General features: G+C 38.8%; 2 protein-coding genes across 3 annotated transcripts in view; one reads left to right on the forward strand and one right to left on the reverse strand.

The window, feature by feature from the left end:
- The first annotated feature begins 1,279 nt into the window (after positions 1 to 1,279).
- Positions 1,280 to 16,574, forward strand: gdi2 (GDP dissociation inhibitor 2). Its single transcript, XM_088645387.1, has 11 exons — positions 1,280 to 1,439; positions 8,995 to 9,102; positions 10,238 to 10,337; positions 11,815 to 11,949; positions 12,305 to 12,503; positions 12,979 to 13,110; positions 13,193 to 13,292; positions 13,793 to 13,964; positions 14,645 to 14,789; positions 14,924 to 14,978; positions 15,728 to 16,574. The coding sequence occupies exons 1-11, from the start codon at positions 1,395 to 1,397 to the stop codon at positions 15,878 to 15,880; spliced, it is 1,344 nt and encodes a 447-aa protein (XP_088501513.1). The 5' UTR covers positions 1,280 to 1,394; the 3' UTR covers positions 15,881 to 16,574.
- A 1,831-nt stretch (positions 16,575 to 18,405) lies between these two features.
- Positions 18,406 to 24,026, reverse strand: part of tasor2 (transcription activation suppressor family member 2) — a 36,720-nt gene continuing 31,099 nt past the window's right edge. For both annotated transcript variants that reach the window (XM_088645392.1, XM_088645389.1), the window contains exon 22: positions 18,406 to 23,487. In XM_088645392.1, coding sequence (XP_088501518.1) covers positions 23,399 to 23,487 — 89 coding nt within the window. In that variant the 3' untranslated portion in view covers positions 18,406 to 23,398. The remainder of the gene's footprint in view (positions 23,488 to 24,026) is intronic.

Here is a 24,026-nt window from a genome sequence, read left to right on the forward strand (position 1 = left end):
AATGACAACTGCCTTACCTAGCACCCTCTAGAATCGCTTGGTGGTGTAGTCAGCGATGGAGCAGGAGCAGTGTCTGCCTTCAGTGATCACCATTCCCTGACACCCCGCACAGCCTTCTGACCTTACCAATGGGTTATTATCATTGTAACTATTCCACTTTTTTTTTTAAATAGACGTTCTTGACAGAAAAAATGGAATTAAGGTATCCCACAGGTAAAAGAGGTATCCGGTCCTTGGGATGTTGTTATTGATTTATTTGGCTGACGCTATTATCCAAATCAGCTTACAAAAGTACCAATTTACATAGCTGGGCATTTAAAACAAACCAATTTGAGCGAAATACCATGCTCATTTATACCACCAACTGTCCTGATATAACCCAGGAGCCCTTACCACCACCCCCTCAGGAGAATTTAAGCAGGTGTGAGCCTGGCCAGTACCTGGATGGGAGACCTCCCAGGAAAAACTAAGGTTGCTGCTGGAAGAGGTGTTAGTGGGGCCAGCAGGGGGCTTTCACCCTGCGGTCTGTGTGGGTCCTAATGCCCCAGTATAGTGACGGGGACATTGTACTGTAAAAAGGTGCTGTCCTTTGGATTAGATGTAAAACCGAGGTCCTGACTCTCTGTGGTCATTAAAAATCCCAGGGCGTTTCTCAAAAAGAGTAGGGGTGTAACCCCGGCGTCCTGGCCATATTTCACATTGGCCCTTACCAATCATGGCCTCCTATTAATCCCCATCTATGAATTGGCTTCATCACTCTGCTCTCCTCCCCACTGATACCTGGTGTGTGGTGAGCGTTCTGGTGCACTTTGGTTGCTGTTGCATCATCCAGGTGGATGCTGCACATTGGTGGTGGTGGAGGGGAGTCCCCATTACCTGTAAAGCGCTTTATAAATGTAAGCAATTATTATTAATTATGAACATTAAAAAAGCGCTGCAAAGAACAGTCTTGACTTGCTGTACGGTTTGAACGTTCAGATACCATTGCGAGTGTGGACGTCAAACCTACGCTTCGATTTTTCACCCCATCTGATTTCGCAAAAGAACCTCTTTATATACTGATGCAGACAAAATCAGCTTCACCACAGGCTACACTTGTTTCAGTGGTTTCCCGCTGCTGCAAGAGAATTGCAGCATCAAATCCGATCACCTCTATCGCAGCACAGCCCCCCCCACCAGCCTCGCACTGGCCGCCAACCTTTCCGCGTCCGCTTCCCCGACCGCAAGCGAGGCGCAGCCCCGCTCGCCCAGTGATTGACAGCGCGGCGGCTCCTCCCCCTGCGGCCGGGCGGAACTGTTTGACGTCGAGCAGCTCCTTTCACTTCCCCAGCTTCGCTGTTCTCCATTTTCTACAGACCCGAGCGGCTATCGAGGGGAGAGGCAAAGAAGAAAAAATGAATGAAGAATATGATGTAATCGTCCTGGGAACTGGACTGACGGTGAGAAAAGAGCCGGGATGCCGTTGCTAGCAGGGGGCCGAGTGTACATGCATGTTTATTTTTATACAACAGGAGAGTGAGGGGTTGATCTTTGCAGCTGTAAGCACTGTGTTGGGCCTGAACTCCTCGTAGGCCTTGTTTTTCTTCAGCTGAGTCAGGCTTAAAGGAGCGGGCTGGGATCGCACAAGCCTCTTTCCATGCGATCTGTGCCCTGGGATACTTCCAGCAGCTGGATTTATCTGTCGGCACATTGTTAGTTGGAGGAGAGGAAGCCTTGTTCGGGGATGAAGGAGCTCCTTTATGTCGGATTCCCCCGCAGTCTGGGCGGTGTGAAAAGCTGAGCTGTCCGCTGGCAGGAGCGCAGAAGTGGGTTTTTTTTCCCGCACACGTTACTGGGCAGTTCTGCTCTTTGGACACTTAAGCCGATTGAGCTGTTAGTGATGAATTACAGACATGGTGGGGGTTCATAGTCGTTGCTGTAATGGTTGTGTGCGCCCAACGGGACGGTGATTTGGGTGGAGACGAGTCGTTTCCTATTTCTCGCCCAGCCTTGCTGTGCTGCAATTGTACGGTGTTCAGCTTTCGGCAAACAGCCGGCGCCCTAAACTGCAAATGTCGTCGTCATCTCATCCTAGTTAAGTCGAAAGTCAGTAGGTTTTGTATTTGTTTTGTTTTTTTTTGGCTTTTTATGGAGAAAACGCCAGCTTCGGATGTAGCAGTAATGATTGAGTGCAATGCCTCATTGATGATTCTAGCCTGTAGTTGAAGAAGAAACCCTTCCTTTATGTGTAAGTCTGTGTAGTTCGTGCACTTGGCATGCATCTGTATTGACGATAGCTTCTGTAAATGTACTTCTCTCTCTGCGAGGATGTGTTCCTTGATGGGGAAAAACAAACAAACTTCTCTTCAGCGTCATTATAAACCATGACAAAAAAAGACAAATCAATTCCTCTGTTATTGTTTCCTAAAAATTGAACTTTCATCTCTTCTAATTTATTTAGCTAAAGACGCCACAAGGAGGAACATTTTCTTGCACACACTGTACATCTGGAATCTGCCAGGCCTCTATGCTTGTGGTTATATATTTGGAACAATTCACTATTTAAATATTGTATCCTGTAATTTGCTTACAGTTTGAACACAGTTGCATGTGAAAGGAAACCCTCTTGATTTGAGTCCTACTGTTTTTAGAAACACTGCTACATGTTTTGGCTCTTGATGTTAGTTCACTGTCAAGGGTGAACTTGAAATGCCATGTATGTATGCAAATCCCATGTACATATGCAAATAATTACCTGTAGTGGAATGTACTAAGAAGTTGGTTTCTGTCCCTTACAGAGATCCATCTCTGATTTAGAATGATATATTAAGCCTCATCTTATGCCGTCTCTTGTTTTAATTATTTGGTTTACCCTAACCAAAAAAGTAACACTTCAATACCTGTACCAGGTCTCTCAGGAGTGGGTCACCAGCCACAGACAAAATCTCCACATAGAAAGCAACAAGAGAGCACTCTGTGTCTTGAAGAATGAAGTATCAAGTAGTATAGAATGAAGTCACTAATGCATTCTATAAAGCTGTAAAATAGTCTCATTCAAAACAGTAGCAGCTGTTAAAAAAGCAGTACTCATCTTGGACAGTTGCACAGACTTGGTCTCACTGTTTACTTTGCACTAAGCACTAACCTGGCAGTCTGGTATGATTTGCAATGCTTCTTCAGTAAAGATTAAGTTTATCTAGTTGTAGTGTGAAAAGAAAAAGATAAGGAAGTGTTATTTTACATAACCCAGTTCCTATTCTAAGTTTGTCAGAGCATGTAACATTGGTAGTATGTTGGATAAAGAGACAAAGGTTTATTGTTAATCGTCTGGACATTGACAAGAGATCTGAGAATGTTGTAATAAAGCTTGAGGGAAGAGTCACTGTTTATTGGAAGCAATTATGGTTTTGCCAAGCATTGCCGGTGAATCGGTAGGTTTGAGGAAAGTGTCCTTTAAAGAGGGGTAACTGGATAACCTACTTGGAGCGAAACAGTCGCATGTGGCCGTGAAAGCAGTGCACAGCAGGCTGGTTCAAGATGACACTGCTCCAGCCCAAACAAAAGACCTTCTTTGTAGTGGGAAGATGGAAGAAAGTAGAGTTTGCAGGTCTGTTTATGGAGTTTTCAGCAACAATCTGAAATTCTTTGAATTGATGGTGTAACAAAGGGGAATTCCCTACAGTGTCTCTCTACTCTAAAGTAGAGTTTGCAGGTCTGTTTATGGAGTTTTCAGCAACAATCTGAAATTCTTTGAATTGATGGTGTAACAAAGGGGAATTCCCTACAGTGTCTGTAGGGAATCAGGGAATCACGGTGTGATTGGTGCTTCCCCAGTGTGCTGATGTGCACAATGAAGGTTGATGTTAATCCTTTTTGAACCTTTTTTTAAGAAGCTGTGTTCACAGGAATAATATAATTACTATGTCATCTGTTGTGAGCACTATCTTTATTTGTCACTATTTGTATGTGGGGCGGGGAGGTACAGTGACTCTGTGGCTTTGGATTTGCGCCTGTGGCTGGAAGGTTGCTGGTTCAAATCTCGTGGCCGGCAGAGGAATCCTACTCCATTGGACCCCTGAGCAAGGCCCTTAACCCCCAATTAGTCCAGGGGCGCTGTATAAATGGCTGACCCTACACTCTGACCCCAAACTTCTCTCTCCCTGTCTGAGTGCCTGTGTGTCTCATGGAGAGCAAGCTGGGTTATGTGAAAAGACAAATTCCTAATGTAAGAAATTGTATATGGCGAGTAAAGTGATCTTATCTTATTGACTTGGCATAGGATTCTCCTGGGGAAAAAGAAAATAATTCTGGCTTTGCATTTAAACAGTGCAAGTTGGCAACACAGAATAGAAAAATGTTAAGAATCTAGCAGTACATTTCTCTTTCTTACGATAAATGTCTCTTGTCTTGGTTGATGTTATTCAGAATTATAAAATTTCCCATACAGAAAATGCTTATGTGATGGTAAACATTGTCTGGTATGTATGTCTGGGTGTTTGAATTAAACCATAACTCCAAGAGCTGTAAGTTAATTTTCCTGTAGCTGGGTTGCAGTCCTCTCATTTAATCAGTTTGCTCTGTTGTGTGATCTTCATGAAGTGCAACAATGTTCTTTCTTTGCATTGTACAAATTATCTTTCAACTATACATCTCCATACTTGAGAAAGCACACACAATGTGTGAAAGATTGAGGTGAAAAAAAACTAAGGTGAATTCAGGGCCCTGTGCATAAAAATACATCCTCAATTTCCGGTCTTTTTTCCTTTCTACAGTAATGTACAGATACAGTCTGTCTTGCAGAAATGACTGATAAGTTTAATCACATTTTTTCAGAACGGTGTACACAAAGATGCATTAAATCTGCAATTGCCTCATCTGCTGGAAAAGATGCAATGCAACACTAATTCCCGGATGCTTTTCGAATGTAATTGTCTTTATAATACTGCCTGCCACGTGGCATGCAGGCTTTCATACCTTGTTTATACAGTTTGTGTAAAACACAATACTTTAAACATTAATTTAATGAATGTGCTTTTGGGGTTAGAGTCCACATCAAGCTGAAATAGACGATAAATCCTATACTTTGCTCCTCCCTGCATCCAAGGAAAGTGGATAAATATTAACCAGGAGGTGGATATAATGTCTGAATTCAGCTTATACTGCTCTCTCATTTTCCTAGTGAAGTCATTCAGCAGGTTTGTTCTGCTTTAGACACCTTGCCGATATGCAGAGGTGATAAACTGTTCAATATAAGAGACCCTCACTGTGGAGCATATCAGGGAGGTACTGTTATTTGTTAATATGTATTTGTAACATCTATCGGTTTTGTCTCTCATTTTTAATATTTATTTTTTCTGTGTAGTGTATAATTAGGTTAGAAGGGTATGTTCGTTTTAGATCTTTCAATAACAAATGGGAATTCGGCCCTTGTAATGATTGTTCCAGAGTGTTTTTCAGCAGGACGTGGGGGAGTCACCACCCACAGAGCTACACTGGCTGCAGAAGGCTTATGATCCTTCGAGAGCAAGCCAACAGTACTGCAACACAGAGATACAAACAGGCTGGTCAGCTGTCCATCACTGTAGTGCTGAATAATCTGTCCCTGTGGCGTTACTTTTCTGATCTTGCCGTTTTATCCTAATGAAAAACCCTAATGAGCAGGACAGCAATGTTGAGATGCAAACTGGCGTATAAAAACTGACCTTTAAACTGTACAGGGCAAAAAAAAAATGTTGTGCATAGTTCTAACTTAGAAAATAATCGGACCTAAAAATCTCTGGAAATTAGAAATGACATATTTGCATATTTACATATTTGGAAATCTTCGATTTCCTTCCTATTGTGCCATTTGGTTAGTGCTGCAGTCTCTTGGGGCAGCCTACCCTCTACAGGTGCAGGAAGTTGGGCTAGGATTTCTTGGACATGGAAATGAGCTCTCTGCATCATTTTAATTTCTAGCAGGTTCTTGTGTTACGCGCAGTTATCTTTTTTTCTCAAGAACATTTTATTGCTTCTTTTTTTTTTGATAACGGTGATAATGTGATTGTGCTACTGTTTTGGTTTTTGTTAGTCTAACTGGGTGCCAATTCTGACTTGCTACTGTGAAGGTTAAGGAAGAACACTTATATCTGCTTGCTGGCCACTAAATGACTCATGGTCTATTTACAAGCCCTGTGATGTTTTCATCTTTATAATGATCATAAGGCAGCAGAATTCAGAAGCTGAATTTTGTTTGTGGTGGCCCAGTGGCTTCTTCATAAGTACCTCAGTTTATTTTTGTGGCATTTAAAAAAAACACTGGACATTAAACCTTTTCTTAATTTGTTTTTATCAGAATATCATTTTCATGGGCTCATACTAATGACAGTTCTGACCTTATTAATCATGGTTTGTGGTTATTTTTGTACTTTTAAATTCTAGTTAATTTATAACAGAAGTGAAATTCATGGGAGGAGACCTTGTTGTTTTGGGTGCTTCCCGTTACAAAAGAAAAAAAAAAAGGTAATTGTTTGTTAGGTTGCTCCCTCTCTTTGCTAGAGGCTGGTGTTTATTAATCTTGTTCAAATGTAGGAAATGTGCTTCCTAGGCCTTGTCACGAAGTTCGTTGCTTTAAACCGTTAAATTCAGAATTCAGAGGAATGTGTGTGTTATCTCGAGTGTGCCGTGAGAAAAGTTTCTGGAACTCAGCCTTTTCATTGGCCTTCCAAGCCTTTTATCTTCCTTCAGCACCAGTTATCCGCAACCTCAGTTGTCTTGGATTATTCCACTGGTGGCGTTGATCTTCGTTACACAGAAATTGTACCTCATTTTGCTCCCTTACCGAATGTAATAACTCTGAATTACATTCAGAAATCAAACACTCTTTTGTAGTTTCACGACATAATTTGACATTAACAATCCAAATTACTTTTTAATCTTTGGAAGAAAATCCATTCATTGTAGATTTGATCATTTATCTGATTAGATAAAACGCTCACTAGACTTGAGAAACTCTCAAATGGTTTGCTATCACGCTGCCTGTGATTAAGAATGATTAGGCCTTGATTCACTGTGCACATAGGTCCAGCATTGGTGAGCATCAGCTGCGTAAGGGGCTGTATATGTTTATCCAAATTCCTTTGAAATGTATTTTTAAATTCTGCCATGCGAGATGCAAGGGACATTCAAACGTTTTCCATATTAGAGCATATCATGATTGAAACGTGGATTAACTGGTTTAACTGGGCCCTTTAACATCAGCGCACCTTTGATCTGATCTTTTGAAAATGTTATGAGTTGTCCAACCCTTCAGAAAGTCTGTTTTCTATAGTGCCAGTATATTTCTGAATATATCTGGGGGTGATTGCTTGGGTCTGAGAGCTGTGTTTGGTCTTCAGGTTTGAGGCTGACCAGTTTTGGCTTTGAGGGTGTAAATACCTCAAAGCTAAATAATATTGTGTTATTATTGGATGTTAAAAGCAAATATCTAAATGTAGGAGTGTGCGTTTCAAAGTATTTTGGGCTATTCAGAGTGACTGCCTGTGTGTAACTTGGAGTGTCAGTACAAAACAGTACATCCTGCAGTTGTAGGTTTATTTATAGTTCAATTAAAAATGCATTTTGCTCAAATAACCTCTTAAGGGCAGGTTGATGTTTCCAAAATACAGGAAAATATATGCCCTTCTTCATCACACCCTGTCCTAGTTTGTCCATGGCATGGTGAGGCCTTTCCAGGCCTGATAAAGTAATGTTCCAGTCACATGACTTGCTGCACAGTTCCAGCCTAATCTGATTAGGATTTACTTGAATGGGAACTTTTATTTATTGTTAATAGTAAGAATTAAGTATTGCATTTCCGGTCATGTGTTCTCTTTTCCGAGTTAAATCTTATCACTTTCTAAGAAACCTTGCTGCCCGTTTCACCGACTTTTTAGTAAGCTTCTGCAGCCATTCCTAAAGTCCAAATTCCTATGAGTAAATCAGCTGTGATTTGATTAAAGCATTTTTTTAAGTACAGACGTCACTAGATACTAAGACCATGTTTAGTTTATCAAAAGTGTGCTTGGATGTGTTTTTACATTAAAGTTGCTGCAGGAATCTTAAATGGGAGCCTGCATGCCAACAACAGTATTGTCATTCTAATAGAAAACTGATTCACTTACCGTTGCAACAGACTGGGCATGTTATCCCGTCTGTCTCACTCTCTTTTTTGCGGGGTATTTTTCATTGATGTAAGTATTGATTAGGTGGAGAATAGCAGAAAAAAGTACTGTTGGAGGTTTTCTTTTTCATAGAGTAACAGGAAGTGATTCAGGCTATTTGGGTCAGCTGTACAGATATATATATATATGACTTGAGAAAGTTGTTTTCATTTGGCATGCGTACTGAACAGTCAAGCTCATGAAAGGCCTTCTGACACTAAATCATATGTTTCATGCAGCTTTTGAAGTTCCAGTGGGATCCAGTATTGGTACTTAGCAATTATATGGTCGGTCTCTGCAATCCTTCGACACTTGATTAACAGCAAAACGACTAGACCGCAGGTCATGATATTGTTCAATATCTTTAAATCTTCCAGTTCATATAAATGCTTTGTACTTCTGCGCTATTTTTTTAAGAATAGGATGGTTAGCATTCTTTCCTAGCTTTATAATTTATTTTTCAAATACGTTAGGGTTTAGGATATTTGTGTTAAAATCAGAGGAGGTTCAAGTGAAGATCTCCATTGGCTAGAAAGGAACCAGTAAAGGTTAATTCCACACTGAAAAGCACAAAGAAGAAATTAAATGTTTTGGTTGAGCCTTGTTCCAGGTTCAGGTGTCTTGCTCAGACACGCTCAGATGTTGACACCTGTTTCTGGTTCTGTTTCTGCTTTCAGTGTTGAATTAGCTTTTACTTTGTAGTAACCTGACGACTGGGGATTTACCAGTGACTCAGACTCTTCTGGTTATTAGAATGGTATCTCCCTTTGTTGAATGTCTGGTTGTGGTGTTTCTTATGTAATGCAGTATTAATGTACTTTCTCCTTGGTTGCAGGAATGTATCCTCTCAGGCATTATGTCTGTGAAGGGCAAGAAGGTGCTTCACATGGACCGCAACTCGTACTATGGTGGAGAAAGTGCGTCCATCACCCCCTTGGAAGATGTAAGAACAGTCATGCCTCTTGCTGTTTAAAGATTCCTGAACGTATCAGTCTTGAATGCTGTGTTTCTAAAACGCTGGAGATGGGCAAGTACTTCTGCTCCTGTCCAGGTGGAAATCACCTACAGACTGTAGGGGAAAACAGCAGAATTTGCTCATCCCTGCTGAAGTCAGTGCTTTTTGCATGATGTGAACTTTTGGACAGTATCATACTATACCGTTGCAAAAGGCACTAGTGTATCTGTGAATTACATGCACACTAAAAACGGTGCAGATTCATGAAACATCTTTATGGACAGATTTGTATGGGTGAACATGGGCCTACTCATGCCATCTGCATTCATCGTTGCTATAACAACTGGACCTTCAGTCACTCCTTCCTAGAGATATGAGTGCACATCACATTTCACACTGAAATAGACTAAAATCCATTTCCGGTTTTTAACCATACTGAAGTTAATGACCATCAGCAAACAAAATCAATAATGAGTGTCATTTTTAACAAAACAATTTTGAAAAAGCCTAAGTATTGTATTTGAGGCCTTTGCTCTGTGTACAAATCCAGCTCTCATTTTTGTATTGCCACTGATGCTATTCCCTGTGGACTGCCAAAAAGCAACAGGCAGTCAGTATTCACAAAGTCAGGACCTGGCCAGCTAAATTCACGCACTGATTAAAAGTGCGCAGCAATTTTGGTGATGATTTTCCACAGCATTTACCGTAGATAATGCCAAGTTATATTAGCAGAGTTTCCCTGTCAATTCCGTCCGCACCTGCTTATACTTTTGCAAAATGTTCCATTTGAGTTGCTCGCGTGTCTTTCATGGGCACTGACCTGCTGCTCTTGTGGTGGCCTCAGTGACTTCCTCACAAACCACACTGTGAGGAAATGGCAGCTGCGCATCGTCTTTGGAACGGAACTGTTGAATAAGAACATGACCCTCTGGCTTTTTTTTAAACCGGTGGTTACCTGCAGATTCTAGAAAATCGATTTTTCAGCACAGACTGCAATAAGATTCGCAGCATCCAATGTATTAACACTTTGTTCTACGAAGGTTTGAAGCACAAAAACAGGAGCTTTCCAACCATACCTGCACCTGTCTGGGTGATTAATAGCAGTCTTTTTTTCTCCCCCTAGCTATACAAACGGTTCAGCCTACCTGGAAACCCACCAGAGTCGATGGGAAAGGGAAGAGACTGGAATGTAGACTTGATTCCCAAGTTCCTCATGGCCAATGGTGATAATAATGATGATTCCTTGCTTTAATATTCCAAAAGATTCCAAAGCACCTTATATGTAGTAGACGAGCCACTGTTCTAGGTGGAGAAGTGAAGAATTGTTTTTTCTAGTCATATTAATGTAGGGACGACTGTAGTACATCTTAAGCTGTTTTTACCTGCTTTTTACACATGTTTTTTATACCTTTAATTGAATTGAGTGTATCAAATTAAATTTAATCCAGTTATGCTGTTTAAACTCGTTAAGGATTAATTGTTCTTTTAATACATTAGCAATTTCCTTATGTATCTAACTGTTTATAATAATAATAATAATAATAATAATAATTAATAATTGCTTATACTTATATAGCGCTTTTCTGGACACTCCACTCAAAGCGCTTTACAGGTAATGGGGACTCCCCTCCACCACCACCAATGTGCAACATCCACCTGGATGATGCGACAGCAGCCATAGTGCGCCAGAACGCTCACCACACATCAGCTATCAGTGGGGAGGAGAGCAGAGTAATGTAGCCAATTCATAGAGGGGGATTATTAGGAGGCCATGATTAGTAAGGGCCAATTGGAAATTTGGCCAGGACACCGGGGTTACACCCCTACTCTTTTCGAGAAGCGCCCTGGGATTTTTAATGACCACAGAGAGTCAGGACCTCGGTTTTACGTCTCATCCGAAGGACGGCGCCTGTTTACAGTATAGTGTCCCTGTCACTATACTGGGGCATTAGGACCCACATGGACCGCAGGGTGAGCGGCCCCTGCTGGCCCCACTAACACCTCTTCCAGCAGCAACCTTTAAAACTGGCAACAGAAACATGAAGAGTTTGAACACTAAATCCATTTCGTATAGCCTGCTGTACTGAAGCCTAAGACCCATTAAATACAATTGTGTGTTGTGACCATCAAGGATTTACTCAAAGCTTCCACTGGTGTTTTTTGTAGTATTATAACATCTTTGATTGCTATAATAACATAGCTTATCTGGGCGCAAAGAAACCAAGCAGTCTTTAAATAACATTGATTTTGTGTAAAATATAAGTGTTGTAGTAGCTAATCCATTGTATTTACTAGTCACATGTAATTGGCTAATTGTCAGCTGTTCTTTGTCATTAATTTAATTCCTTTCTACCTGTCCTCAGAGCTTAAAAGGCTGCTTTTTGTACTACTTAGTCCAAATTTTTTAGGTATGATTAAATGATGGTCTAAAACTAAAAGGGTACACATTCAGTAAGAGGCTGTCATAGAATTATCTGCTTAAAAAACAAATTAGTTTAAAAGGCAGCAAATAGGAATTGCAGCAGTTAGTACTCTAAACTGTTTAACAAAAGAACCACTAGCTGCAGTCTTTGAAATCCGTGTACACAAATTTATTCGCCTGTTGATATGTCTGGATGGGATTATTGGTACTACTGCTTTATACTGAACTCTAACATTGCATTTAAAGTAAGAAAATTGAAAACTTATCCTTTTTTTTAGGTCAGCTTGTCAGGATGTTGCTGATCACTCAAGTGACACGTTACCTTGACTTCAAGGTCATTGAGGGCAGCTTTGTCTATAAAGCTGGGAAGATTTACAAAGTCCCTTCCACTGAAACAGAAGCCTTGGCATCCAGTAAGTACACAAGGTCGCAGTCAGTGTTCAGGGGCTCTTATATCTATTAGGTAAAAAAGCAAAGACCTGGGTAATTTATCCAACTACACCAAAAGTGAAGGGTCTGATAATGACAGATGTTTCCAAACCGTATGCTGATTTTTGAAGCAGCAATAAAAAAAGGATGATTTGTAAGGAGAGCAGGAACATTTATGCTGATGGAAAAATATAGGAATTTCAGTTATTGTGTTTTTCGTTAATGTGAGTCATTTTGGATAATTGCATATACATGACATTTGATACTCAATTTGGCATTGACCGTAGGCATGAAAAGATCTCGGCCTTGCTGGTAATCTCCGTTTGTTCCTTACGTTAGATTTGATGGGGTTGTTTGAAAAGCGACGATTCCGAAAGTTTTTAGTGTTTGTTGCCAACTTCGACGAGAACGATCCTAAAACCTTGGAGGGTGTGGATCCAAAGAAGACTACAATGCGAGACGTGTACAAGAAGTTTGACTTGGGCCAGGATGTCATTGACTTCACGGGCCACGCCCTTGCTCTGTACAGGACTGACGAGTGAGTGGCGGGTTTGGTTATTTCAAAAATGTCTTGCTGGGTCCAACCGTGAAATCTTTAAAAGGTCTTTTGAACTGTGGGGAATATGCTAATTAAATTGGTAGGTCCCTTCTGTGAAGTTGAAAAATTACCTAAACGATATTAAGTTTTTATTCACTTATATTTAGTTAAGGTGAGCAACTGCAGAGAGTAGTCTCAGTATACATCACTGTACTGAGTGCTATAGGAAGATATACATATTCTTTATTATTTTGATTATCTGTTTTGCTGTATATTTGTTGTTTATAACCTTCTGTCACTTCTGTTTTGTTTGGCCTCTGTATGTATTAGAAGCTCAATGTAGTCCGAATATGTCATTATTTCCCTATATAATCAATAATAAATTTCCCTATATAATGTTTGGTTGTTGGAAGATTAGCATAAAACATCTGTATTCCACTTAAATTGCAAGTGAGTATTTTGTTTTTCTCCCTAGGTATTTGGACCAGCCCTGCCATGAATCATTAAACAGGATTAAGCTTTACAGTGAGTCTTTGGCCAGATATGGTAAAAGCCCTTACCTTTACCCTCTGTACGGTCTTGGAGAATTGCCACAAGGTTTTGCAAGGTAAGACACATGCAAATATTTCATTTATGGAAGATGGTTATACTCTCTGTACCTACTCATGGGACCTTGGTCTGTTTTTCAGATTAAGTGCCATATATGGAGGAACCTACATGCTGAACAAACCCATTGAAGAGATCGTCATTGAGGATGGAAAAGTTGTTGGAGTTAAATCTGAGGGCGAGGTAATGACGATACTTTGGAAATCTTGTCATTTTAATACTGCTTTCTGGCATTCAAACTTCTGACATTCTTCATAATCTCCAGTACTGAATCTTCACAGTTAGTATCTCTCATAATAAAACATGTTTTTAGAGGAAAAATTTCCATAGTGAAAAGCAAAGTATATCCCTCACCCCCTATTTTCTCCCCCGAAATTGGTCATATTTGATTGGGATAAAATAAGGAATAAGGGGTTGGTAATGTATCTTGTATTTTGAGGGAAACTGCTTTTGAACGAACATGTTGTTATTAGCTCTTCCAGTTTTTTATTAGGTAATACTTTAAAGAATTATTACATCTCTACCAAGCCATCTGAAAAGTGGTGTTTTTGACTCCTCTTGTCTTCCTGTCCCCCAGTTTACTTCAGATAAATGCTTTAAGTACTGTTAATGGCTTTGAAAATACCTTTAGTGGTTTCCAGGAGTCATACTAGATTCTTCCTTCACATTTTTTTTTATGGCAGATTGCTCGCTGTAAGCAGCTGATCTGTGATCCCAGCTATGTTAGTGACCGGGTGACAAAGGTGGGTCAGGTGATCCGCCTCATCTGCATTTTGAACCACCCCATCAAAAACACAAGTGACGCCAACTCGTGCCAGATCATCATTCCACAGAACCAGGTCAACAGGAAATCTGGTGGGTACCCATTGAGTAATCCTACTGCTGACACCATGTACCAGGTGTCCCCAGAAATGCTGTAGTGTGCAGAATGTTCAGAAAATTGCTTATTTAATGATCTCAGTTTTAGAGTTTAAAACCTGGAAATATATGTTATTAAGGTGATTGTTTTAGATCTGTTGGGCTCTTTATAATAGCATATACTATACCTCCAAAATGCAGCAGTCTGTACATCTGCTATTGCACATTGAAGGAAACCAGGTTTTGCTTTTTAAAACTTATACCAGTGAAAACTCAAAGAGGAATATTATTTGATTAAGTAAATGTTTACAGATGTTTCTGTTGACTATAGAGTAAAAATATGGGTCTTAACCAATATTGTCTGCTTGTTTAATTGTTGTGATAGACTGAAGGAATATTCTGCATGCTCAGTTTGTCCTTTAGATAACATTTTAATAAAGCCTCTGCAAATGAGATCAATTTAGAAAATGTGAATTTGTGATTTATACTGGTTTTATAAAATTTAACAATACTGTTTGCTTCTTCCAACTGAATATTCACTTAAACAAGGACTGGGGACACTTGATAACCCTGAGATTCACTGACTTTGGATTCACAATTTTTAAAAACATTTTGGTTCTGGAAATTGAGGTTTCCTGATCTTTTTGAACTAATGGTTCTTATACTTGCCTTCACAGATATCTACGTATGCATGATTTCCTTTGCACACAATGTTGCGGCACAGGGAAAATACATTGCCATTGTGAGCACTACAGTGGAGACCAGCGATCCCGAGAAAGAGATCAAGCCTGCTTTGGATCTTCTTGAGCCCATTGAACAGAAGTATGTGCTCTCAGTTTCTAACTTTCCCCTAGACTAATAAATTCACCTGCTGAAGTTGACTTTCAGAATCTTTGAAATATTTTCTCCAGAGTACAATTTTTCTAACCGTTGATCTTTTTTTTTCCCCCCAACAGGTTTGTCAGCATCAGTGATCAGTATGCTCCAACTGACTTGGGAACTGAAAGTCAGGTCAGTGTTTCATTTTATTGCTGCATTTTGACCCTGCTGTAGGTCTGGCCTGAGAAGAGATGGTTGATAATGGTGTCCAGAATGTGTGAAGTCTGACACAATGTCGAAGGTGTACATGCTGTTGTGCTTTTCCAGGTTGCCTTAAATACCCAACTGCTTGAATGTTTTATCGTGTCATCTTGCAGGGAAAATGAAGGTTATTTCATAGAAAACTCAAAGGAATCGAGTCAGTATAAAATGCCGTAATTAATAATAATCGTTTCTTACACTTATATAGCACTTTCCTGGACACTGTACTCAAAGTACTTTACAGGTACTGGGGACTCCCCTCCACCACCAGTGTGTAGCCCCCACCTAGATTATGTGATGGCAGCCAGAGTGCGCCAGCTCACCACACATCTGCTATCAGTGGGGAGGAATACAGAGTGATGAAGCCAATTTATAGATGGGCCAAGGGGGAAATCTGGCCAGTACATCGGGGTTACACACCTACAGACAGTAAGTAGGCTAAGCACAAGCAGGTGAACAGCTAGGCTCATGCAGGTAGTGTTGTCCACATGCTTGCAGGGAATATGATTTGATGTAATATTCCATTGACTAGAGCATGAAGGGCTGGTAGATAATACTGTCTCTGCATTGTGTTGCTACTATGGACAGTTTGAGCAATATATGTCACTCAAAGTACTTTTGAAAGATCATTTGTGGGAGTGATGATTAATGGCCATTAAGTGTTTAACATGTTTGAACAGATCTTCATTTCGCGTTCCTATGATGCCACCACTCACTTTGAGACCACCTGTGACGACATCAAAGACATCTACAAGAGGATGATCGGCACAGAATTTGACTTTGCAGAAATGGAGCGTAAGAAGACTGACATCTTTGGAGACGTTGATCAGTAAAAGAGTGATGCACTCCCAAAACAATATTACCGACGACCATAATCTACAAGTATTGGCTGATTCAAGTATATGTTCTGTCCATTAAGGAATTTAATGAACTGCGTAAATTTGTATTGTGGGGCCTGCTTTTTATAATCACGTTTTGACAAGTATTGCACTGATCCTAGGTTAATAACCACCATTTATCTTGAGATCATGTACTCGGTTAAGTGATAAATGAGGGGTTCTGTCCAAAGATGCCAAATTATGTTTTATTCAATATCCATGTGGTTATGAAAAGTATATTCGGTATTTGTTTTTACATTTAACTTCCCATGAAAGATTGAAACCTAGGCAGTCCATTTGTATACATGAGTATTATATACATGTAACAAAGTGATAACAAAAATACTATTCATTGAGAAGTGTTTCCAAGAAAAATTTGGAACTATTTTCCCAAAGCATCTTAAAATATTTTGCCATTGTCAGTAGCCAATATCTTTCCTGTAACACTGAGTTCACTGTCAAAATGATGAAGCATACTGATAAGATCCATACTCTGTTCTGCTGTATCCAAATCTTCCCATACAAAAGAGCAGGACACAGCATTATACTTATACTAAAAATACTGTTCATAGCAGTTTGAGTAACGCACTGTACGTAAGGATTACTTTCTCTCTCCTTTAAACCAATAAAAACTGAACGAATAAAAGCAGGCAAGATGTGACTGCCTTCTATGTACCGTTCCTCTTAATTTACACGGACCAAACTGCAGCGTGGTATTATGACGATGGAGCCAGGTGTAGGACCATCACGAGTGTTTCAAAAGCTGAAACAATTTCTGTACTCCAAAGTAAAGAAGTCATGAAAAACTAACCTGTGTTTAATGATGAAGTAACTTCTGCTTGTGTGTCCATGTTTATGCATGAAAGGGTTTTTTTGGTCTGGATTTTTTAACAAATGGTTTTCTGAAGCAATTACAGAAAAGGTTAATTACCTGACCTGCTGTCCTGCACTTGATATTACCTTACTTGAGAGGCACATCACCTAGTCACAGTTTGTATTGCAGTATTCAGCAGGGTTAGTGTTTCCATTGTACTGATGATCTAGTAATGAACTATTATAAATGTAAAAGATAGAAAAATGACCATGAATAACTGTTATTGTGGAATTGAGCTGATATAGTGTACTGTTGTATCACAGTCATTTTGGAATATCATCATCTTCTGTTTAATCCTGATGAGAGTCCTGGTAGTAACAGGCTGGGCAGAGTAGACCAGACTTCCCTTTTCCGAGCAACAGCTCCTCCTGAGGGACTCCACAGCATCTGAGAGAGAGAATCCCTGCAGTGTGTCCTGGATCTGCCCCAGGGTCTCTTCCCAGTGGGTTATGCCCTGTCCACCTGCAGCAGGTGGTGCGTAGAGGAGCTTCCTTTTCAGATGCTTGAGTCACTCGACTGAAGTCTCAAATCTGGAGGAGCAGTGACTCCAAAGTCCTCGCACCATCTTGCAGGCCTCCGGAGAAACTTCTCATTCTTTCATTCGCCATTTGCGGCTAGTGACCACGGGTGAGGACAGAGACGTAGACTGACCAGAAAACCATTTGATTTTCTTGAAAACTCAGCTCCCACTTCGCCACCAAATTCAGTACAGAGTTCTCATCACTACAGCTGCTCCACCAATGAATGATGAGTCAATATTCAAAAATGCATTTTAACAAAGTATACATTATTTTGTTTAATGGCATCACTGTTGTCAACAGCATCCCCAAGAAGTCTAAATATTCTCCGTGTTGAAGTGCAATTAAAAGTATTGCATCTAAGTGTAGTGCCCTGTTACAGTTTCATAATGGTGAAAATTGGCCAAAACAACATGCAAACTCAGAATTTCTTTGACGGGTAGAGTCATTTTTTTTTGTCAAGTGGCGTTATACTGGAACTGAAAATCCTTTCTGTTGTTTGGAAACTGCCTCTTGCACACTCAGAGGTGGAAAGATCTGTAATGGATTGAACAGACACTCGGAGCAACAGAAACTACAAGAATTGTGTCTTTTGTTCTGTAGCACAAGTGAACTACAGTTCAAGGAGTCTCAAAATGGACATAACTTCATCAAGATAACAGATAAGGATAGAAGTACAGACTCCTAATGTCTATGAACATTCTAGGAAAGGAATTAATTGTTAATTATATCTGGTAGGCAAGCTTTCTGAAAATGAAGGATGAAGCAGATAAAAAATGAATACTGGAAATTTTTAAAGACATCTTATCCTAGTCCTTGAGGAACTACAGATCTTACAGATTTTACTCAGGCTGTTAATTTGACAATTAGACCTTTTTAATAATTCATAACACTCAAAACTCTTGGGGACTAAGAATTACAAATAGCTGACAAATTGAACAGGTACCAATATAAGTGCTACAAATGAGATCAGATGGAATGAAACAAGACCATTTAATCAGAAAGACGAGTCAGCATGGCTAAAATAGCTCTAAAGAAGGTTAAATCTAAGCGTCCTTGTCTTTCAAAATAAAAAAATGACAAAGATGTATTTATAAACTGACAATTTATTGCCATTACTTTATTATATTAAACTAATGGATAGCATTTAACATATAAAGGGTGTCAGACACTGTACAAGTTGTTAAAATAATTAAAAGCAATATGTTAGAACTGAGGTATGTTTTTTTTACTTGAACTTATCACTGGATACCAGATTAAAAATAATGCTCCACACAAAATATATATAAAATGTTATTTTTAAGCTTTAGCCCTTTTAGTTAATAAAGGGCAAGTTGACTTTTTAACTGATCTGTGACAAATCACTTCAGAATAATTTTTTGACAGTCAAGAATTCTGAAAATCACTGCAGGACATTTTTTATGTTGATCAAATATACAGCTAATTTCTGTCTCTGTACTACCCAAGCACAAACGTTTGTAATCATTCATCTTACAGGTATATCTGATGCATAGATGTCTCTGTCAGTTACAACCACGTAGAGCTTATGAATTTTATAATTAAGGCTTTTTATACTGCCACATCTAAAATATCTTTAAAATACTGAATGCAACCAGCTTGTTTCTTTTTTCATTATGGTGTATTAGAGTTGAACTGGAGCAGGACAAAAGTCTAGTTCTAAAAGCAGACAAGTCTTGAGGAAAATAAGATGCCCCTATACATGCTGTTTCTGAAATAACAGCTCCAGTCTTTGTGACCACTACAGGAAATCCCCATCTTGAAAAACAAAAACATTACATTCCTGAAATACAGTACATTGTACTAATATTTTATCAAAGTTAGTCAGCACTGTACTTAAGAGGTACACTTTGACGTCTAATGTCACCCAAAGTCTTATCAGAACCACCACCAGTTCCCCCAAAATGCTGAGCTGTTATTGCTTTTTTTAATTACATCAAAATATAACAGGAAAAAAAAATTGTGCAATACAAATCATATTTTTGTCCTCTACACTTTCTACAAATTACAAGTCTTTTGTCTGTTAATTCTCGTGTCAACATCAGGTCAGATTGCATATCCAGAGCATTAGGCATTCAGAAATTTATGTACAGTATATAAATATATTATGCAAAGAAACAAGTAATAGGTTTATTCCATGCTGAAAAAAAGAAGAAAGAAAACAACGTTTCAGCCGTGGAGCCCTCTTCAGGTGTGAGGTGTGACGCGGCCGAAACGTTGTTCTCTTTCTTCTTTTTTTCAGCATGGAATAAACCTATTACTTGTTCCTTTGCAGCCTACACATGTGGACGCAGCTCCCCACCTGAACTACTTTAAATATATTATGTCTGTTGAAAGTTGAAGCTATAGTTGTATTCCCTTCTGATAGTATTCTGAGGAGGACATTAATTATCTCCATATAACAATAACAGAAAGATTCTCATTCTAGTGATGATTGTGGAGTACTCTTACGTTCGTAATGTCATTTTTATAAAGCCCAATGCACATATGCAAGCACACATTGTACAAGGATTATACAGAAATAATTGATTTAAAAAAATGATAAGGATATCAATTTCAGAAATTACTTTTACACAGAAATTACACAACAACCACCCCCCCCCCAAAGATGGTTAATTTACAAACACTATGGTTGAAACTTCAGGGAAATACATTTTTATGAGAAATAATGGTAAGCATTGCCTGTTTTAAATTTGTTACAGCAGTGCTATATTAAAATTCGAAGAGATTAACGTTTCAAAGTGTGGGACAACGTTACTGCAATTGACTGGACATGGGAGAACAAACTACATACTGCTTGCGACTTAATATATTAAAACACAAATATTTAAGTGTGTATGTTAAAACAAAATCAAGCCTGATTTTTGTCTCCAATACAGTAACTGTCATAAGAAGTATTAAGGATGATTGGACTATTGCAGATTATTGTATAGCCATTGAGCATACTGATCCCCATTTGATAACTTAAGTGATATTATAGGAGGCGATATAAACTGAACCCAAGCCCTTTGAGTGAGAGGTGTTAGATGGCAGAGACTTACTATGTGTAACAGTACCCTAACATGATAATAAAAACACAAGGTAAGAAATGAATGGCCAGTCTACGAGACCAGCTCAGTATATTGATGGAAATATTTTTGTAGTATCCAGCTGGCAAAAGAAACATGCCATCATAGTATCTTGACGCATTTATTTGGTATGGAAGAAAGATTATCCCTGGTTTAGCATCAGTTTAGAGAGCAGTTTTGTTCTGGATAGGGCCTTTTGTTTTTGATAAGAACAGCGGGATCTTTTCATATATTGAAGATGTCTCTTCTGGGTAGTATCATAATTTGTCATGCACAGACATGGGTACATCTTATTTCTGGGCTGGGGCTAGGTAGTAAATATTTGTAAATAGTATACATTTTCTATTTTGGTCCAAGTATTTGTAAATTGATGCTGGTGTTTTCTAAGCTGTTGCCAAATAACCTAGTAGAGTGTTATTATACATACTCTAGTCTGACATATTTGCTTTCTAAGGAACATTCCATACTGAAAAGAAAGGTGCGTCACCTGAAGAAGGCCCCACAGCCAAAACGTGTTTCTTTCCTTCTCTTTTAAGAATTTTCCTTTGCAGCCTATGCAGGCTGACGGAGCTACCTACTTGAACTACAGTGTTTGCTTGCCATGCCAGCTGGTGTCAGAACCTGATTCTTAATTTTACCTTATTTTACACCCCCCCTCTTTATTAGAACTCATCATAATACATCACACAAACCTCCTAGATTTGTAAAAATATTTCTGATTTAAGAACATCTATTACTGGCTTATCTGGTGTCAAATTAGTGGATGTCAACTCTGTACAAAGGGACACTCAAAAACACAGTTCTGATTTCTGATATTTGTGAAGATCTGTCTTATTTTTAAGTTTCATAACATACGGGGGTTGCCATCTGATGGACTAAAGTGCCATCAATTGTGTCTCCAGTCCTGCTTTGTGCTTCTACAATAAGCTCTTGGTTTCTGTGTCCCTTATCAGGACTACGAAGTTCTGGTAATGGATAGAGGTCAAGGGGAATTGTATCAACACTTATTTGAAAACCTAGAATTTTATTAGCGTTTCAGCATATTGATATTCCTTTACCCAAAGTCATTCTAGAACAGATGCTGTTCAGATGAAAAAAATAAAGAATTTGTTGTTCACCTTGTGAGTATATTTAAAAGAGGCGCACGCCATGGCCTTTGGACTTTACAATACCATGTTGCATGAGATTCTGTAAAATCACATAAGGCTATCAAGAACGCTCAACACCAAGATAGCTACAATACAGGGACATTCTTCTTCCTTTAGTAATGAAATATTATTACAACAAAAAAATATATACAGGTTATTGTGTTTCTGACAGACCTGTAAATGTAATTCCCTCCTTCTTCTTAGAGCAGCTTATATAATGCAACTGAACAAACATCTGAGCGCCAAAACACAGCAGCAATGATTTCTCACAAAGGTAATATAGCACATAAAAACAGAAAAGTTCAATCTAGTAAAAAGTGAGCAGGACCAGTCTGTACAGAACAGCCTTACAGTCCATTGTAAATCCTTTCATTTACAGGCAGGAAATCCCTGTCACCAGCCTTCATCTTGTACCCTTGTCCAGTTTGTCCAGACTGTGTTAAAGCCACCCTGTTACAGAAGTATGAGGTGACATCACTACAATTTCAATCGTGTTGTTTGGATATCTTAAAAAATAAGCATGCTGTTTATAAATTAACCATCAATAAAAACATACTTGCTATAAATTATCCCCCTTGTAAAAAATATATCTTAAAAAATGATAAACCATTTGAGAAACAAAGTCCAAGTTTTTTTGCTCTAAATCTATTTACAGAATAGCTATTATAGAACAGAACCTCATCCACAAATATGTGGGTATGCCGTCTAAATAAAATTTACAACACTTAAAATCAAAATATAAATTCATTTTAGGAAAACAAACATGAGAACATTTTATGTTTGTTTATTTTATGAGAACATTTTATGCTGAAACATGTAGGTCCAATTGAAAACAAGTATTTCTATAGGGGTCATGCTGCCTTTATGTATGACAGTTTTTTTGGATAGCAAACCTGAAGACATTTCCTGTCCCTTCGATTATGCAGACTGAAAACGGCAAGGAGTTTCCTTACAGTGTCTTCATGAAAGACGTATTGCTTCCAATTGATTTCAAACTTCCTGTAAACAGCTGCCAGGGCTTATAGTGTCTCAAAAGACAAATGACAATTCCACAATGACAAGAAGATAAAATAATAACTGGCAATTCTAACTTAAAACTCTGAAAATCACTACACTTAACACAGCAGTATGAAAAATTATTAGTGCATCCCAAGATTCTTGGGTGCATCTACGCTGGACTGCATTTGTGTCACACACAATTAGGGAATTGGGTAACTCAATTACATACCCCTGTGCTTTGTTAATATATCTCATCTGCGCAGAAAAAAACCCTCCAAATTGCTGTAGTCTGTTCTGAGTCTTCAGGATAGGACTGTTCCCAGGTCAGGACATAGTTACTAGCTATTCATTTTCTTTGAAAGGCATTCCAAGCAGTTCAACTAGCATGGGCAGCCACCTGAAGTACAGGCATCACTAGGTTGAGAGTGAAACTTATTAATGAGACATGATTCTTCTCCATTCAGTGTGAATTCACTTCTCAGGTGCTTAAGAGCTCACAATGTTGGCTCTGCAGGGGTCAAAGGAACACATCTAGGAGTCTCAGTCTCCCCCAAACAGGTACAGACGTTGTTGATTAAGAGTAGGGTCTTCAAACTAGTGATTCCAAACTATCTAGGTACATCATAAAAAAATCCAAATTCAATTTTTATCTTTTTTAAATGGATTCAGAAGTATTTTGAACTCATAAAGGAAATAAGATGGGAATGGAAGGCTGGAGGGATTTCATGGGCACCTTCTGAAAAACTGATAAGAAATACAAAACTCAATATAAAACTTTTATATTATCAGGGCTGCACAACTTCTAGTACAAAATGCAACAGCTATTTACAACAAAATCAGTTGTATTATTAGGTTTTTACGCTTTGAAATATGTAAAAAAAAGTGTTTATGTTTGTCGCTAAAATCCCATGTTTTCCAAACGTATCTTCGGGTTTGTCTAGGGAAAAAGAAGAAAAATACCATGTCACGATGATTAACTTACTACAAATAACATGCCGTATTAAAAATACTATACAAAACATACTACACATAACAGAAAACATTTCATAAAAATTCAGAGGTCATAAACAATAGTTTTACAATTTTATCTAAGAAAAAGTACCACGACAATATTTTCAAAGAGAATAGACAGCACATTCATAAATGACTATGGAACTGGGAGAGAGACTATCGGAATACATTTGATAACGGAGAGAAGTGAAGACGATTTCGTGATGCAGGGATGTTGTGTCAACTAAAAGGAAAGAGAAACTGATCTGAAGTGGCACGACTGAAAACAGAAAAAATATTAAATTGTGTTTTATGCTCCCAGTAAGAGCTGTCTCCTCTTCCCTTGAACCAGTCTTTTGATTCACTGTATTATTTCAATTTTTTATTACCAGTGTCAAGAACTGATCATAGGAAGCTTATGCAGAACATTGCCACATTTTCAGCTGTGCTTTTTACTACTTTATACATTTATCTCAACAGAATAGC

This window comes from Lepisosteus platostomus, chromosome 9 (genome assembly GCF_059453375.1).
Source record: "Lepisosteus platostomus isolate fLepPlt1 chromosome 9, fLepPlt1.hap1, whole genome shotgun sequence".
Classification (NCBI taxonomy): Eukaryota; Metazoa; Chordata; class Actinopteri; order Semionotiformes; family Lepisosteidae; genus Lepisosteus; species Lepisosteus platostomus.